Source organism: Oncorhynchus gorbuscha, linkage group LG06 (genome assembly GCF_021184085.1).
Source record: "Oncorhynchus gorbuscha isolate QuinsamMale2020 ecotype Even-year linkage group LG06, OgorEven_v1.0, whole genome shotgun sequence".
Lineage (NCBI taxonomy): Eukaryota > Metazoa > Chordata > Actinopteri > Salmoniformes > Salmonidae > Oncorhynchus > Oncorhynchus gorbuscha.
In genome coordinates, this window is record NC_060178.1 from 11,465,658 (window position 1) to 11,480,087 (window position 14,430).

The 14,430-nt window shown below is 41.9% G+C and overlaps 1 protein-coding gene across 1 annotated transcript; it reads left to right on the top strand.

Annotated features, from left to right (window-relative positions):
- Positions 1–97: 97 nt before the first annotated feature.
- Positions 98–10,664, top strand: LOC124037008 (G/T mismatch-specific thymine DNA glycosylase-like). The gene is made up of 11 exons (XM_046351625.1): positions 98–229; positions 720–785; positions 1,496–1,674; positions 2,013–2,272; positions 2,635–2,704; positions 2,970–3,105; positions 3,256–3,338; positions 3,438–3,532; positions 7,553–7,724; positions 7,973–8,125; positions 10,257–10,664. Exons 2-11 carry the CDS (start codon positions 730–732, stop codon positions 10,421–10,423), a joined length of 1,371 nt encoding a protein of 456 aa, XP_046207581.1. The 5' UTR covers positions 98–229; positions 720–729; the 3' UTR covers positions 10,424–10,664.
- The last annotated feature ends 3,766 nt before the right edge of the window (positions 10,665–14,430 follow it).

Sequence of the window (14,430 nt, forward strand, 5' to 3'; positions counted from 1 at the left end):
ATCAATACAACGTTTGATATATACACTAAACCTTTACTATGAATTTCAGGATACGAACGTTTGACTTAACCCCCCCCAACCATTATCATGTTGGTATCTTCCCATGTCAAAGTTGACGTGCTTTACTGTCATGTCTTTGTTGCTTCAATGCTAGCAAGTCCAGCGCGAAAGTGATTGAGCACAGTTGTTTTTAAGAAAGAAATAACAAATTCAACTATTTCTGTAATAGGTATGTATGCATTTAATTAATTACATATAATTTGTATTCATTTGATAACGAACCAGCTCATTGCTAGCTAGTGAAGTTAGCAAGTCATTCATCCATGCTAATTAGCGAAATAGCTAGCTAGCTAGCTTGCTTGCTAACCAGTGAATAGCTATGCTATCTTGACTATCCATAATGACTTTTAATACGCCAAATCCAGTGGGTTAGCCAACATTGATGTTGATTTTATGTATACTATAGACGAAGTCGGAGTTAGAATGTGTGTTGGCTGTTTACTTTGTTGACAAAGCAGCGCTGGTTGTCTGCTAACGTAAGCTAGTTAGCTGCCAAAGCGCCTCTAACTACTTGTCTAGGACAAATATCCTTTTTGAGTTCTCGCTCCGATACACTGTTGCTAATTCTACAAAGCCAGGCAGTTTACAAGAATTATGTGCTATATCCAAATCAGAATATTAATGTCTCATCAACATGAATATTGATCTATCTAACAAAGTAAATCCAAGATGGAAGAAAAGCTGTATGGATCAGTGCCTGTCCCCTCGGAATATCTTCAACAGTGGTGAGTTCTTACGCCGTCAAAATAAAAAGAAGCCCAGGACATTTTGAACGAACTCCCTCCTTCATCCCCTGAATGGCAAAATGTTCTGAATCTGAAATAACAGCATGTTTTTTGTTTTGTTTGCATCTGATGCATTGTGCTATCTGAATCACCTAAATGCTTTGAATTGAGTTCACCACAGAACGACCTGTCTTTACTTGTAAGCCTAGATTATTGTGAGAATGAATTATGAGGACGAATTGTGCAATTGATACTATCAACAGTTCTGATATAAGTGTGTGTGGGTGTGTGTGTACACCCACACTGGCCAAACCCAGATGGCGCTGGGCCAATTTTGCACATAGTCTGCATACACACACACATATATATATATATATCACATATCACATATAGACTGGCTTTCCAGTTCAGCGTCATCTAGGAAACTTTCAACATGCAGGTGGTATAGACAATAACAGGTTGCTTCTATGCTGTAGAAGCTGTGTCTACTGTAAGCTACCTTGTGAATATGGTGGAGGTAGGTCTACCTTTTCTGGACCTTCTGGTACCTTTGAGGAGTCTGGGATTCTGAATGTCCTCGAGGGCATGGTGTATTTGTTTCACAGGACTCACAAATATATTTACAATATTTATACTGGGGCTCTCACTGCAATATATTTTGGCTGTAGAATTAATACTGGGGGTTCTTTTCTTTTGTCTTCCTTGTACAGGATTCAGTCAGCTCAACAGCTTCAGGCTCTGCAGGGCCAGTATCCGGGCATCAACCATCACCACAGTCCTCACCCTCACTACACAGAGGAACCAAGAGAGGAGAGAGTAATGGCACATGCACATATGGCTGTCAATGATGAGCTCATGGCTCAGCAAGAACCTGCCAATTTAGCGAAAGGTACCCTGCTTCTTCATTCCCACAGAGCTGTATTCAATAACAATAAGGACATGATCCTCAATGTATTGCTTGCCCAATGGATTTGAAGTTGATTTATTTGTGAGAGAAGTGTTCTTTTTGATGCATTTCCCCACATATTAAAAACAAATGTAAAACAAGTGTAACTCTTGTTTTTGTCGCACTGCTTAGCTTTATCTTGGCCAGGTTGCAGTTGTAAATAAGAACTTGTTCTCAACTGGCCTACCTGGTTAAATAAAGTTGGAAAAAAAATACCTCATCAACAAATTGTTGGGAAGGTTAACAGCAAGGTGATTGGGAGTTCTCTCTACCTCTTGCAGCTCCAGCGAAAAAGCGAGGGAGAACAGCACAACCAAAGGAACCCAAGCCACCCAAAATGCCCAAGCCCCCCAAGGCCAAACCGGGCCCCAAGCCCAAGAAAGGCAAGGAGGGTCAAGAGGCTGACGGCACGCAGGAGAAGATGGACGAGACCGTCCAGAAGGTCAGGAAGAAACGAGACCGATTCAAGGGCATGACGGAAGATGAGGTCATGAGCAGAACTCTGACTGACATTCTTGACTACAACTTGGACTATGTCATTGTGAGTTCTACCTGTTTGTCACTTTATGCCAGACATTATTATTATTATTAATGATATGAGACTGAAAATGGAGCTACTCATTTGTTTCCAGCTGCAAAATGTTTTCTGTTGCGAGCCCTAACGCAGTGTTTCCCAAAACACTGGTCCTCCAGTACCCCCAACAGTACACTGTTTTATTGTAACCCCGGACAAGCACACCTGATTCAACTTGTCAACTAATCATCATGCCCTCAATGAGTTGAATGAGGTGTGTTTGGCTACAATTAAACTGTGCACTGTTGTAGGTACTGTAGAACCAGTGTTGAGAAACACTGCAATAATGAACACAACCCAGTTGCATGATGTGAATCTCTCTGTTCTAGATTGGAATCAACCCAGGTCTGGTGGCAGCCTATGTTGGACGATGGTTCCCTGGCCCTGGAAATCATTTCTGTAAGTTGCTTTAGTAGATATTTAGTCTTGATTTGGTGTGTGAACAGCTGTCAGGAACTCTTATTTTGAAAATATTTTCTATTTTTATTCTGCGCTTTCATTATCTCGACACCGTTTATGAATCAACCGAAATCGCAAAACTTTAAATTCAAGGCATCGTAACTGCAATGTTTTCCTATGCTTAGGGAGCAGAGCATTACAAAGTTGACCTCAATTTCAGAAGAATAATGGTACGACAAATTTAATGAGAACTTGTCCTCATCAGGGAAGTGCCTGTTCTTGTCTGGATTCACTGATGAGCAGCTCAACCACATGAGTGACACCAGCCTGCCAGCGAAATATAAGATCGGTTTCACAAACATGGTGGCAAGGACAACGCCTGGAAGCAAAGACCTTTCAACGTAAGCTTAGGAAGAAAATAATCAAATCCTTAAGTCAGTCAGCAATGTGCTGAGAGATGACGAGTGAGACAATAGAGTATATGTCAAACAGTGGCCACACGGCAACATATAAATGGAATACAGTGTTTGACATCTTATGTTAATTCACAGCAAAGAGCTACGTGAGGGTGCCTTAATTCTCGTGGAAAAGCTGAAGAAGTACAAGCCTCTCATAGCTGTTTTCAATGGAAAATGTAAGTAGCCACAAAAACCCTGCTAGAGAGGAGAAAATGCCAGTTGCAAGACCTTTCCATTGAAATTCCATATTAAGTGTTGAAATTGTTTCTTTTCAGGTATCTATGAAATGTTCTGCAGAGAGATGTTTGGAAAAAAGCCCAAGAAACTTGACTTTGGTCTGCAGCCACACAAGATACCTGACTGTGAAGTGGTAAGGGCTCTGCTTCCTGGTAGTCTGATGTGGTGCTCTGTTACCTGGTAGTCTGATGTGGTGCTCTGTTACCTGGTAGTCTGATGTGGTGCTCTGTTACCTGGTAAGTCTGATGTATAAGACTTCCTGTTCGTGGTTTATTGGGGGTGTGGCTTTCAGTTAGTTCATTTTGGCCACCTATCCCATGAAAGTGAATGTCATTCCAGTGCGCTGCTTGCTACGAATTCTATATGATGGTGCATGTTTAGGTTAAGACACTGACAAGTAGAGCGTAATATCTTTATTTTTCTTTGGCGCAATCTGATTGGGTGGGCCTGACTCCCCAGTGGGTTAGCCCAGGCTTGTGCGGGTGATTATTAACCCCCAAGAGTTGATTGACGCACCGGTGCGTCATAGTAACATTAAACAATGGCCATCTAAATCAGTTAGTTTAAGGTAGAAATCTTTTCTCTTTTTTTTGCATTGGATGCATCTCCATCCACCACATCTGCCGATGTGGAACTTCTGCATCCGCGGTAAAAGGTGGCAGAGCTAGAGCGGTGTTTGTCAGACCATGAGACGTCCCGAAAATCACTTCTCACCAAAACGTATGTAGCATATTACTACCACTGTGTGTCACGGGACTCGTCTGAAGTCGGTACAGTCGATGTGCCAACTTTTTGTTTGTAGGGTCCAAACCACTTGGGTTACAAACTAATGTGACCCCACTGTTGAAAGGGGAGATTCTCACAAACACGATAGTGTTCTCCGTTTCTCTATGACCCCCATGGGACTCGTCTGAAGGTAACCTGGTACCAGCTTTTTTTATTTTTATGAATGGAAGTATCAATCAAATCAATTACATTTATTTATAAAGCCCTTTTTACACCAGCAGATGTCAGTGCTTATAAAGAAACCCAGCCTAAAAACCCAAACAGCAAGCAATGCAGGTGTAGAAGCACGGTGGCTAGGGAAAAACTCCCTAGAAAGGCAGAAACCTAGAGAGGAACCAGGCTCTGAGGGGTGGACAGTCCTCCTCTGGCTGTACCGGGTAGAGAGGAACCAGGCTCTGAGGGGTGGACAGTCCTCCTCTGGCTGTACCGGGTGGAGATTGAAGGTACCCAAAAAAGGGGTTAAATATGTGTAAGAACTAAAATATTTCCTGAGCTTTCTTATCTCTTAGATCTAGGACAAACACATCAAAACCTTATTCCTTATGATATTTGTTTGCTGCCATATAAATGTGTTATTCAATTAGTTTCTCTGGGATATAGTAGTTCAAGCAACAACAACAAAAATATATACATGCATACCTACATACATACAGTGGGGCAAAAAAGTATTTAGTCAGCCACCAATTGTGCAAGTTCTCCCACTTAAAAAGATGAGAGAGGCCTGTAATTGTCATCATAGGTACACTTCAACTATGACAGACAAAATGAGAAAAAAAGAACATTTGGATGATCCAGAAGAAGATTGGGAGAGAATGTCATATGGTCAGATTAAACTATTACTTTTTGGGTAAAAACTCAACTTGTCGTGTTTGGAGGACAAAGAATGCTGAGTTGCATCCAAAGAACACCATACCTACTGTGAAGCATGGGGGTGGAAACATCATGCTTTGGGGCTGTTTTTCTGCAAAGGGACCAGGACGACTGATCCGTCTAAAGGAAAGAATGAATGGGGCCATGTATCGTGAGATTTTGAGTGAAAACCTCCCATCAGCAAGGGCATTGAAGATTAAACGTGGCTGGGTCTTTCAGCATGACAATGATCCCAAACACACCGCCCGGGCAACGAAGGAGTGGCTTCATAAGAAGCATTTTAAGGTCCTGGAGTGCCTAGCCAGTCTCCAGATCTCAACCCCATAGAAAATCTTTGGAGGGAGTTGAAAGTCCGTGTTGCCCAGCAACAGCCCCAAAACATCACTGCTCTAGAGGAGATCTGCATGGAGGAATGGGCCAAAATACCAGCAACAGTGTGCGATAACCTTGTCAAGACTTACAGAAAACGTTTGACCTCTGTCATTGCCAACAAAGGGTATATAAACTTTTATTGACCAAATAGTTATATTCCACTATAATTTGCAAATAAATAAATGTAAAATCCTACAATGTAATTTCCTAGATTTTTTTTTTCTCATTTTGTCTGTCATAGTTGAAGTGTACCTATAATGAAAATTACAGGCCTCATCTTTTTAAGTGGGAGAACTTGAACAATTGGTGGCTGACTAAATACTTTTTTTGCCCCACTCTGTATCTATATACAGTGCCTTGCGAAAGTATTCGGCCCCCTTGAACTTTGTGACCTTTTGCCACATTTCAGGCTTCAAACATAAAGATATAAAACTGTATTTTTTTGTGAAGAATCAACAGCAAGTGGGACACAATCATGAAGTGGAACGACATTTATTGGATATTTCAAACTTTTTTAACAAATCAAAAACTGAAAAATTGGGCATGCAAAGTTATTCAGCCCTCTTAAGTTAATACTTTGTAGCGCCACCTTTTGCTGCGATTACAGCTGTAAGTCGCTTGGTGTATGTCTCTATCAGTTTTGCACATTGAGAGACTGAAATTTTTTCCCATTCCTCCTTGCAAAACAGCTCGAGCTCAGTGAGGTTGGATGGAGAGCATTTGTGAACAGCAGTTTTCAGTTCTTTCCAAAGATTCTCGATTGGATTCAGGTCTGGACTTTGACTTGGCCATTCCATTGTAGATTTTGCTTTATGTTTTGGATCATTGTCTTGTTAGAAGACAAATCTCCGTCCCAGTCTCAGGTCTTTTGCAGACTCCATCAGGTTTTCTTCCAGAATGGTCCTGTATTTGGCTCCATCCATCTTCCCATCAATTTCAACCATCTTCCCTGTCCCTGCTGAAGAAAAGCAGGCCCAAACCATGATGCTCTCACCACCATGTTTGACAGTGGGGATGGTGTGTTCAGGGTGATGAGCTGTGTTGCTTTTACGCCAAACATAACGTTTTGCATTGTTGCCAAAAAGTTCAATTTTGGTTTCATCTGACCAGAGCACCTTCTTCCACATGTTTGGTGTGTCTCCCAGGTGGCTTGTGGCAAACTGTAAACGACACTTTTTATGGATATCTTTAAGAAATGGCTTTCTTCTTGCCACTCTTCCATAAAGGCCAGATTTGTGCAATATACGACTGATTGTTGTCCTATGGACAGAGTCTCCCACCTCAGCTGTAGATCTCTGCAGTTCATCCAGAGTGATCATGGGCCTCTTGGCTGCATCTCTGATCTGGTCTTGGTAGATTTGCAGTGGTCTGATACTCCTTCCATTTCAATATTATCGCTTGCACAGTGCTCCTTGGGATGTTTAAAGCTTGGGAAATCTTTTTGTATCCAAATCCGGCTTTAAACTTCTTCACAACAGTATCTCGGACCTGCCTGGTGTGTTCCTTGTTCTTCATGATGCTCTCTGCGCTTTTAACGGACTTTTGAGACTATCACAGTGCAGGTGCATTTATACGGAGACTTGATTACACACAGGCGGATTGTATTTATCATCATTAGTCATTTAGGTCAACATTGGATCATTCAGAGATCCCCACTGAACTTCTGGAGAGAGTTTGCTGCACTGAAAGTAAAAAGGGGCTGAATAATTTTGCACGCCCAATTTTTCAGTTTTTGATTTGTTAAAAAAGTTTGAAATATCCAATAAATGTCGTTCCACTTCATGATTGTGTCCCACTTGCTGTTGATTCTTTACAAAAAAATACAGTTTTATATCTTTATGTTTGAAGCCTGAAATGTGGCAAAAGGTCGCAAAGTTCAAGGGGGCCGAACACTTTCGCAAGGCACTATATATATATATATATATATAAAAAAAGTTTATTAATGGGGTCCTAAAATGTAAAATCAAATTGCTAAATGATCCATAGTATGACCATCTTAAAACAATTCCACATGTCGGCTTAGACTTTTTAAAGAATGAACTATGATCATTGGGCATACAGAGGAAGTACAGTACCATTCCCCTTTTTGAAATGACACCGTATAACCCTGCCCTCTCCCCGACAGGCGTTGTATTTGATGCCGTCGTCCAGTGCCCGCTGTGCCCAGTTCCCCCGTGCCCAGGACAAAGTGCACTTCTACATCAAGCTGAGGGAATTAAGGGACCAGCTCAGGGGTGTGGCCAGAACAGACGACATTCAGGAGTTGGAGTACACCTTTGACCTGGGACTGGCCAAGGGTAAGAGAACGTACTGCAGAGTGCTATGAGTATTCAATTACATTTACATGGCAGCACATAGTTAACATCAAATGTCAATTATTATTAAAAAGGTGAATTTTAAAATGAAAAGCCATCACAGTTCTGCCCAGTCTCATGACCTTGTTCATCTGAGTGAGCTGTATGAGAACAGTCTTGTTCATGGTAACAGTTTGTTTGTTCCATAGAAATACGTTTATATTTAATTTTGTGTTTTCTCCCCCCTACAGAGGACGCCAAGAGGATGGCGATTAAAGAGGAGGCGTACGACCCGGGCTACGAGGCGGCCTTTGGCGGCGCATATGGCGAGGGTGGGCCGGGGCCTGAAGAGGGCCAGAGCAATGGCAACGGGCACTGTAACTTCTCGTCGGCGGAAAACACAGGTCAGTACAGAGATGCCTGGATGGACCTTAGAACTGGGATAAGCAGGCTCCCCACAGCAGGGTTGTCGATACACACCCCTGCTGAGTACGGCTGGGTGGAGGACCGGAGGGGGGGGCGGGGCAGCGCCCCTCTTTTAACTCATATCTTTTCATGTTTTAACACCTGTAACTGTCATTATCTGCAATCTAGAGCAAAAAAAAAAAGACCTGAGATGATAACATAAAGTAATGATTCTGTTCCATTCTTTGGGGAGAACCCTGCCACAGGACACTCATCTTTTAAAAATGGCAGTTAACACAAATGACAGAAGTATTTAAGCATCCTCACCTTGAAATGAGTAGATTCCAGGAGGTATTGTGATCCACACACTGGATGTGTATGTACCCTGAATACCTCCTCCCTGGACACTGTTACCCGTCTCTGTTGGAGAGCTGGAAGTAATGTGGCTGATATTCTAGCCAGCCCTTCAGAAGGCAACCATGAAGTGCCATATTGTGTATTCCTGTCCAAGATGTTCAGATGTTTAGGAGTGTCTCGGGGTTGATGTGGAATGCAGGGATAGTATACTATAGAAACACAGTCACATTGCTGTTGGCCTAAATAAACAAGACTGAATGATGTTTTGAATCCAACTAGCCAGCCTATAGAATATTTTGAATCTCACTGTCGAGCTAACTAACTGGGACATAACCTGATATTAATGAGTCATTAATATTAAAGACTAGGGTTTTTCCTCCCATTATACACCTTCTGTATCATACCGGGATATACGATATTACTTTAAAGGGACGCTATTTGTGATGTTTTTTTTAACACACAAAACAATTTAGGCATCATGGATCTTGATCCAGGAAGGGTTGAATATCTCTGTTCTAACCAAGAAGCTTGATCTTACCACCTAGACACTTAGCTAGCAAGTTAGCAAAACCAAATGCATAGCTGGAGCCCTGAGATGGATATCATTTGTTTGACACATCTTAGATAGTTAACTTGTAGTTACAAGCAGTGGCGTAGCACGCACCCCCGTGAGGTTTGGGGGGGGTGAAAATCATACCTTCAGTAATACCCTGGTATACTGTATATCGTCCAAGCCTATTAAAGAGTATGAGGATTGCTGTGGTCTGTCATGTACCTAGGAGACACATGCCAGAGACTACAGATGAAAAATGAGCTATCCCGCTAAATCTGGTGCAATGACATGTTATACATGGTCCATGACAAATAAACAATAAACACCAGGGACAACCGTAGTCAGCCAGCCCAATAAACACCAGGATCCAGGGACAACCGTAGTCAGCCAGCCCAATAAACACCAGTGTCCAGGGACAACTGTAGTCAGCCAGCCCAATAAACACCAGGGTCCAGGGACAACCGTAGTCAGCCAGCCCAATAAACACCAGGGACAACCGTAGTCAGCCAGCCCAATAAACACCAGGGACAACCGTAGTCAGCCAGCACAATAAACACCAGGATCCAGGGACAACCGTAGTGAGCCAGCCCAATAAACACCACGATCCAGGGTCAACCGTAGTCAGCCAGCCCAATAAACACCAGGGTCCAGGGACAACCGTAGTCAGCCAGCCCAATAAACACCAGGGACAACCGTAGTCTGCCAGCCCAATAAACACCAGGGACAACCGTAGTCAGCCAGCCCAATAAACACCAGGGACAACCGTAGTCAGCCAGCCCAATAAACACCAGGGACAACCGTAGTCAGCCAGCCCAATAAACACCAGGGACAACCGTAGTCAGCCAGCCCAATAAACACCAGGGACAACCGTAGTCAGCCAGCCCAATAAACACCAGGGACAACCGTAGTCAGCCAGCCCAATAAACACCAGGGACAACCGTAGTTAGCCAGCCCAAGCAGGGCATATATGCTCAATTGTGACAACAAATGATGTATACAATACAAGTAGAAGGCCAAAATGAAAGATTCAAACTGTCCTCCTCTCACTCTGCAATGACCTGCTAATCACCCGCACCTGTGAACAATCACTAACTTATGTTGCTGTCACTCGCAGCACCTAGTCCGGATGCTGCTGCCCCCTATGAGTGATTTGTAGTGGACGGGTTTATCTTTGGCCTAGGTAACATGGTCCAGTCACCTCAGATGTTATTTTATTCTAGTTTCAGACGCTGTCGAGAAGGCAGACACTTCTCAACTTCCTGCCGCCACCGCCACTGCCACAGAGGGACAACTCCCGGACGGACAGTGGATGATGCAGTCTTTTGCTGATCAGATTCCAGACATTGGGGGCTCTAAAGAGCCCCAGGCATGGGCGGGCAATGTATAAGGAAGGGGATAGGGCTACTAACTAGCCCTATCTGGACGTACAGAGACCTCAACCCACACATCCTTAATCCCCTCCTTCAACAAGACACTGCACCTCAGTTTGAAGACTCAAATTGTAGCCTTTTCATTTTTTTTGTCAAGTTGTATTAGCCATTTTATGGATTTACACATTTAACTACTTGATAGATGGAATTTTCTAAATTGAAAATTGAGGATTTTTTAAATTCAAATATTTCATCCTGTTTTGTCATCATGTGTGTTTTGATTGGTGGTCTTTTAAATATGTGAAATCAGGGACTTGACAATGATTCTTGATTGTCTTTGGAGATTGTCACCTATTTCAATCTTTTGCTTATTTTGTTGTCATACTGTACTTGGCCACAGGATGGCACAGTAGGTGTAAGCAAAGCGGGACACTTCTGATATTACAAATGGCCCTAAATCAGACTTTTACACATGAACAGTCAGTCCCAAATGAACCTGTGGCAAAACACACACACTGTATGCAACTGGAAGTCATGCATAGTGAAGTGTAGGATTAGAGAACAGGTACTGAGTGATATGTGAACAAACTAAACATGGTCCAGTTCTCCCACTTAAAAAGATGAGCGAGGTCTGTAATTTTCATCATAGGTACACTTCAACTATGACAGACAAAATGAGAAAAAAAAAATCCAGAAAATCACATTGTAGGATTAATGAATTTATTTACAAATTATGGTGGAAAATAAGTATTTGGTCAATAACAAAAGTTTCTCAATACTTTGTTATATACCCTTTGTTGGCAATGACAGAAGTCAACTGTTTTCTGTAAGTCTTCACAAGGTTTTCACACACTGTTGCTGGTATTTTGGCCCATTCCTCCATGCAGATCTCCTCTAGAGCAGTGATGTTTTGGGGCTGTTGCTGGGCAACAGACTTTTAACTCCAAAGATTTTCTATGGGGTTGAGATCTGGAGACTGGCTAGGCCACTCCTGGACTTTGAAATGCTTCTTACAAAGCCACTCCTTTGTTGCCCGGGCGGTGTGTTTGGGATCATTGTCATGCTGAAAGACCCAGCCACGTTTAATCTTCAATGCCCTTGCTGATGGAAGGAGGTTTTCACTCAAAATCTTACGATACATGGCCCCATTCATTCTTTCCTTTACACGGATCAGTCGTCCTGGTCCCTTTGCAGAAAAACAGCCCCAAAGCATGATGTTTCCACCCCCATGCTTCACAGTAGGTATAGTGTTCTTTGGATGCAACTCAGCATTCTTTGTCCTCCAAACACGACGAGTTGAGTTTTTACCAAAAAGTTATATTTTTGTTTCATCTGACCATATAACATTCTCCCAATCTTCTTCTGGATCATCCAAATGCTCTCTAGCAAACTTCAGATGGGCCTGGACATGTACTGGCTTAAGCAGGGGGACATTTCTGCCACTGCAGGATTTGAGTCCCTGGCGGTGTAGTGTGTTACTGGTGGTAGGCTTTGTTACTTTGGTCCCAGCTCTCTGCAGGTAATTCACTAGGTCCTCCTGTGTGGTTCTGGGATTTTTGCTCACCATTCTTGTTATCATTTTGACCCCACGGGGTGAGATCTTGCATGAAGCCCCAGATCGAGGGAGATTATCAGTGGTCTTATATATATAATAATTGCTCCCACAGTTGATTTCTTCAAACCGAGCTGCTTACCTACTGCAGATTCAGTCTTCCCAGCCTGGTGCAGGTCTACAATTTTGTTTCTGGTGTCCTTTGACAGCTCTTTGGTCTTGGCCATAGTGGAGTTTGGAGTGTGACTGTTTGAGGTTGTGGACAGGTGTCTTTTATACTGATAACAAGTTCAAACAGGTGCCATTAATAGAGGTAACGAGTGGAGGACAGAGGAGCCCCTTAAAGAAGAAGTTGCAGGTCTGTGAGAGCCAGAAATCTTGCTTGTTTGTAGGTGACCAAATACTTATTTTCCATCATAATTTGCAAATAAATTAATTAAAAATCCTACAATGTGATTTTCTGGATTTCTTTCTTCTCATTTTGTCTGTCATAGTTGTAGTGTACCTATGATGAAAATTACAGGCCTCTCGTCTTTTTAAGTGGGAGAACTTGCACAATTGGTGGCTGACTAAATACTTTTTTGCCCCACGGTATATCCATTCATTCTTGAAGTATATATATATTTTTTTATAAATGCCTCAGGGGCTTAGTTCAACTGTCGTACCCCACCAGAACCTCAAATATAGGCTTGTTTTACTCCAATGTTTTTAAACAAACACTGTATAGACTCAACATGGTTCAAACTATAATTGTGATACCATGGATGGTCAGTCCTTGCATCCATAGTTCAGTCTGAATTTGAGTGGATTCATTTCTTTATGCCCATCCCTTAGATTTTTTAAAACCAAAACAGAGGCGAGTTGATTACATTGTTTTAAATGAAGGACTTTTAGATGTTTATGTTCCTCTGGAGTTTTTCTATTTTACTTGAAGTTATTTTGTTTAACTTTCCAGCCTGAAAAGATTTGGTCGTCTTGGTTTGGTCGGGTTCTGACGGTTTGACTGATGATCTTCATGCATGTCAAGAAATTTTCATCCGTCTGCATGCTAAATGAGTCAACCCTAGATCGTATTTAGTTAGGAAAATGTTTTAAATGTGTTTGCAACTGATTCATCTTTTTTGGTTTCTTATTAGAAAAAACTGATTGTCTTCTGTTTGGTGCCTATGAGAACACCACCCTGTTCTTTCTTTAAACTGTTTCATATTGTACATTACAATACTCTTTGCACAAGTTTTAACTTCTGAGATACTGCACATGATCCCTCTGGGTAAATGTATGGATGCACGCTGTGAGAATAACTGGGTAATATGACTTTTTTTATTTTGAAATGCGTAGCTGTTCCAGTATGTCAGAAATAATAATACTTTAGCACTACAGTTCTACATCAGTAGTCTAAGTTTGTAGGCGTGAAGCTACTACAGCATCACAAAGGTTTCTACCGTGAGTTGGATTAGGGTTTAAATAGTTGTGGCAGCTACAAGCTACCTCACCTTTAATTTCCTCACCTTTAATTGCCTCACCTTTAATTTCCTCACCTTTTTAAATGTTTCTTTATTTCCTTTTATTCTGGACTGGTTTCATTTTTGTGACCAAATGTGGATAACATTTTTTTTTTTGGATTTTGCCAATTTGTGTGAATGGAATTGGTCATACATGCAGTTACTGTACGTAAATCCTCTTTGTTAAAAATACGAAGGCTGGGATTCAATCAGAAACCAGGATTTTAGCTTTAAAGGACGTTTCCATTTGAGACATCTGCAGCATTTACCTTGAATGCGATCTCTGTAAAAGCAATGACGTTGCTGAATGCTGCAGCGGTCTAAGGCACTGCACTGCATTGCAGTGCTGGAGGCATCCCTACAGACCCTGGTTCGATTCCAGGCTGTATCACAACCGGCCATGATTGGGGTGCGTAAAATTGACCCAGCGTCGTTAGGGTTTGGCCAGGGTAGGCCGTCATTGTGCTTCAACATCTGCGTAGCTTGCTGTTTGGGGTTTTAGGCTGGGTTTCTGTATAGCACTTTGTGACATCTGCTTATGTAAAAAGGACTTTATAAATACATTTGATTGATTGAAAATAATAATTTGTTCTCGACTTGCTTAGTTAAATAAAGGTAAAAAAATACATTTAAAAAAGCAGCATTTTCTCTTTCCTGGTGACGACACACAAAATGATTTTGCTGCTCAATGTTCGCTACACACCTCAGTCAGACTGCTATCGTGGAGTCGTTTGTGGTGACGAGGGGTCTGAGAGGTGTTGTACAAAACAAAGTCATCAGTGATTCTACCAATCAGGGTATTAAAGCCAATGATGAATTTACCACAAACTATCAGTTTAATTGATGAAATGTTTTTGAAAATGGAATGAGGCAAAATCAAGTGGGACCATTCTAGCCAATGAGAGGGCAAATATGCGTGTTATGGTTAGGCATAAAGTTAGCAGTGTGGTTAAGGTAATGTTTTTAAAAA